Source organism: Plasmodium relictum, assembly GCF_900005765.1.
Source record: "Plasmodium relictum strain SGS1 genome assembly, contig: PRELSG_00_v1_86, whole genome shotgun sequence".
Lineage (NCBI taxonomy): Eukaryota > Apicomplexa > Aconoidasida > Haemosporida > Plasmodiidae > Plasmodium > Plasmodium relictum.
In genome coordinates, this window is record NW_021628748.1 from 1 (window position 1) to 4,368 (window position 4,368).

Consider the following 4,368-nt stretch of genomic DNA (forward strand, 5'->3'; position numbering starts at 1 on the left):
AACAAATTTTTAGAAATTCTCTTCTATTCAATTCCCACTCCTCTTTTTGGAACTCCTCTAATACCATCATATGCACTTCAATTACAGCTTTCCATTTCCACTTTTTCCTTCTTTCTACAATATTGTTCTTTGTTTCCATATTTCTTTCATTGTTTTCATTTTCCAATATAATTTTACATGTGGAACTGTTTTTCTTATTACATATTGGAAAGTTTTTCATATTGATCTCTGATTTGTTATCAGAAAATCCTTCAAATATTAATTCATTATCTACTTGTGCTTGCTTCTTTTTTCTCTGTGTTTCTTTTCTCTTTGATCTACGATTACCAAGCCAAGAGCCAATGGGAGTGAACTATTATACAAATAGAAAATATTAAATTTATAAAATATATCTCTTTTATTTTAATTATTTTAATCAAAATTTATAATTAAAATAAATACAGATACATACACGTATTTATATGATAATTTTGTCTTACTCTATACAAAAATATAAAAAGGATAATAATTCCCAAAAATGATCCCAAGGCAGCTGTGATAGGAATAATTGTAGATTTAGCTAATGTAGACGAACTTTTAATAGAAAGACCTGAAGATATATTGCTATAACTTTGATTATGAACAGTAGTACTTAATGTAGTTGTAGGTACAGTTGTAGATGTAGACATAGTTGTAGGTTTTAATGTAAATGAGAACGATGATGTATTATTAGCTTTTGATACATTTGCGGATGTAGCTGAGGGCACATTTGTAGATATGCGTGTAGTTGCTTGTATAGTTGTAGGTGTAGTTGTAGATGCAGTTGTAGATGTGGATGTAGTTGTAGGTTTTAATGTTGTTGGGGATGATGATGCATTAACTTTTGATACATTTGCGGATGTAGTTAAAGGCACTTTTGTAGATATGGATGTAGTTGCTTGTATAGTTGAAGGTGTAGGTGTAGGCGTAGATGTATTGGCTTGTGTAGTTGTAGAGGTAGGTGGAGGAGTAGTTACAGTTGAAGGTGTAGGTGTAGGTGTAGTTGTAGGTGTATTAGTAGATGTATTGGTTTGTGTAGTTGTGGATGTAGGTGGAGGTGTAGTTGTAGGTGTATTAGTAGATATATTGGCTTGTGTAGTTGTGAATGTAGGTGGAGGTGTAGTTGTAGGTGTATTAGTAGATATATTGGCTTGTGTAGTTGTGAATGTAGGTGGAGGTGTAGTTGTAGATGTATGATTAAATGTAGTTGCTTGTATAGTGGTAGGTGTAATGGCTTTTGTAGTTGAAAGTGCAGAAGTATTTGTAGAAGTAGGTGAAGATATAGTTGCAGGTTTTAATGTAGATCTTAGTGATGATATATTTTGAGTTGGTACATTTATAGATGTAGTTGTAGTGGCTTGTGTAGCTGTAGATGCAGGTGTAGATTGAAGTGTAGGTGTAGGTGTCGCTGTATTAATGGGCGCATTTGTAGATGTAGGTATAGTTTTAGGTGTAGATGCAGATGCAGGTATAGATGGGGATATAGAGATAGGTATGTTGGCAGTTGTAGAATCATTTGTAGTTACAGATACAGGTGTAGATGTAGTTGTAGTGGTAGATATAGTTGTAGGATTAATAGTAGTAGTAGGTACAGTAGTTTTAATAGGAATTGCTGTGCTACTATAAATTTTTTGTGTAGTTACTGGAGGAGAACCTGAACGTTGTAGACTTTGTGAACTACTCTTTTTTTGTTGGTTCTGGCTATAATTATCACAATTCTCATTTGAAAACATACCCATATTGATCAATGTACAATTGTTAGAAGTTTTGAACTCTTGATTACTTCCTTTGCTGTCACTTATACTCCATGGATTGTTGCTCGTAAATTTATTCTTTTCTTCATTTATCCATTGATTATATTTTAAACATTCATCCCTTTTTTTGCTCATTTTTAGCAAATAAAAACGTTTATCTCTATCTTCACAGAAATACATTATCTTGTTCCTTTTATCTCTTATATCTTTTGTATAAATACTAGGATTTCTCATACATTTAAGATTTCTATATTGACTAATTTTTGTACTTATATGTTGCTCAATTTCATTCCATGCTTCTTCAGGATCTCCATTAACGTTTAATGTTGTTGATTTTTCTCCCATAAAATCTTCTTTTGTGTCATCTACCTTGTTATTGAAGTTTCTACATTTTCTTCCTTTTTCTGTATTATCTCCTTCTATATAAATAGTATAAATTTCATTGTCAAAATCACTAGTAAGTTTACTCTTCCAGGTGTCATATTGAGCCCCATATTGTGAAGCACTTCTAGTCTTTCTTCTATTGATTTTTTTTTCAGTATTCATTCAATTCCCAACTCTAATTATATTTACTATTTCTATTATTTAGTTTGTAGATATTATTTAAAAAAAGAGTATATAAATATATATTCATATAATCATTCAAATGCTAATTTTATGTTACTTAAAAATAGTACTAAATCATTCAAATATTGCAAATAAAAATGATGGAATTAGTTAAAAAGGTAAGATTATTTATTTTTATTTTTGTATAAAATTCATTTAAAAATTTTATATGTAAATTAGATAAATTTGTAAATATATTAATGTTTTTGCGGGTTACTGTAATATTATTAAACATATTAATAGATTTTGTATTAAATTGTTATATTTTCTAAATGTAAATATTTCATAATAAGAAGTTATTTATAATTTGTTTTTCATAGTAATTTATAGTAATGTAGTTTTTTTTAGATAAAATTAAGGTCTCTTAGAAAAAAATAAAATAATAATTTAAATAAAAGCATATTATATAAAATAAAAATTAATAAGATAGTAAAGAAAAAATTATTTTACGAAAAATTCTTATATAAATGTATTATATTTCATTTTTGTTATTATACATTATTGATTAAACTAGGTTTTAAATTAAAATATACAAAGCATAATTTTTATTCGTAACGAATATTTTTTTTAACATTTTCTATTTTTTTTTTAAAATTTCTTGATAAATATGAATATTCAGATTAAAGAAAGACATTTTTTTTGCGAAATAAGTATTTTTTTTTTTAGAAGTATTAATCTAAATGTAATTTTGTTGATTCACTTTTGCATTTATATATATATATAAGGAATTTAAAATTTTAAATTTAAATATATAATTTTAAGTTTATTTTAAAAAAAAAATAAATATTGTAAAAAAAATTATCATAATTCCTAACAAATTTTTTTTTAATTATTTAAAGGTCATATATTTCAGTAGTTTTTATTTTATTTTCATTACATTATTTCAAAAATCACTTTTCTGATCTTTATATCTATTTTCTATCATCTCTCTTTTTTTTATTATAATTTTGCTATACATTTTTATTTTTAGAATATTAAAATTCTTAAGTCATAAAATATATTTTTTAATTACCAATGTAATTTTACATACGTAGATAAATTAAAAAGTACACGATAAAGAATCATTTGAAATATGAAAATTTCTTAAAATAAAAATAAATTAATAAAATTATAAAAGGAAGAAGAAGAAAGCCTAGAGAATTTATACATTTGTTGAAAAAAATAAAAATATAATTGCATATGCTAGATATTACTAGTATATTAAAAAAATATATATATTGTCCGAATTAATCTCAAAAAAAGAAATAACAATTTTAAGATAATTTTTTTTTTTCTAGTTATAATATCTATTAAAATATGTAGCAAAGAGAATCTTATAAAAAATTTAAAATCATTTATTTTTTTAAATTTGATTTATATCTATTTATAAATAATGATCAATAATATCACTTCATTTACAAAAAAAAAAATGGCAAAGTAGTAATTTGTACATTTTTTTTTAAGATATATGTTTCTATAATACTTTTTAAAATATAGAAAATATTTAATTTTAACTTGAAGTATGTTATGATATTTTAAATGCTTTTTATTTTTCATAATTGATTAGTGATTTATTAATTGCCTATTCAAAAATTTCGCTAGAGTATTGAATATATAAATTAATGAAGAGCATGCATAAATAATTATGCTGATCTTTTTTTTTGTATTTATTTTTATTTTAAATTTTAATAAATTTATATTTAAAGTGTAAATTTAATTATATAACTTTTATTATCTCAGAGAATTTATTTACTTTAGCAAAGGTGTATTATATTTTTATTGGAATAAGTTGATATTCTCTTTTAAATTATAATTATGTAAAGTAATTTAATAACAAATAGCAAAATTTAATTTAATATTATTTAAATATCTCTAAAAACATAAAAGTTAAAAAAAAAAAAAATTTACTTTTTATTTATATTAAAATAAAAAGTTTAGTAATCATTTTTTTTAAAAAAAATATAATTAAACCACTTATCCAACGGAATTCATAAAATTTCATAACAAAAAA

General features: G+C 23.7%; 1 protein-coding gene across 1 annotated transcript; it reads right to left on the bottom strand.

Moving 5' to 3' along the window:
• On the bottom strand, positions 1-2,318 carry PRELSG_0007400 (surface-associated interspersed protein (SURFIN); the record flags this gene model as incomplete). The annotated part of the gene is made up of 2 exons (XM_028676845.1): positions 1-352; positions 480-2,318. Coding segments are annotated over 2 exons (2,191 nt in total), but the record flags the coding sequence as incomplete, so codon positions are not given.
• Positions 2,319-4,368: the final 2,050 nt, after the last annotated feature.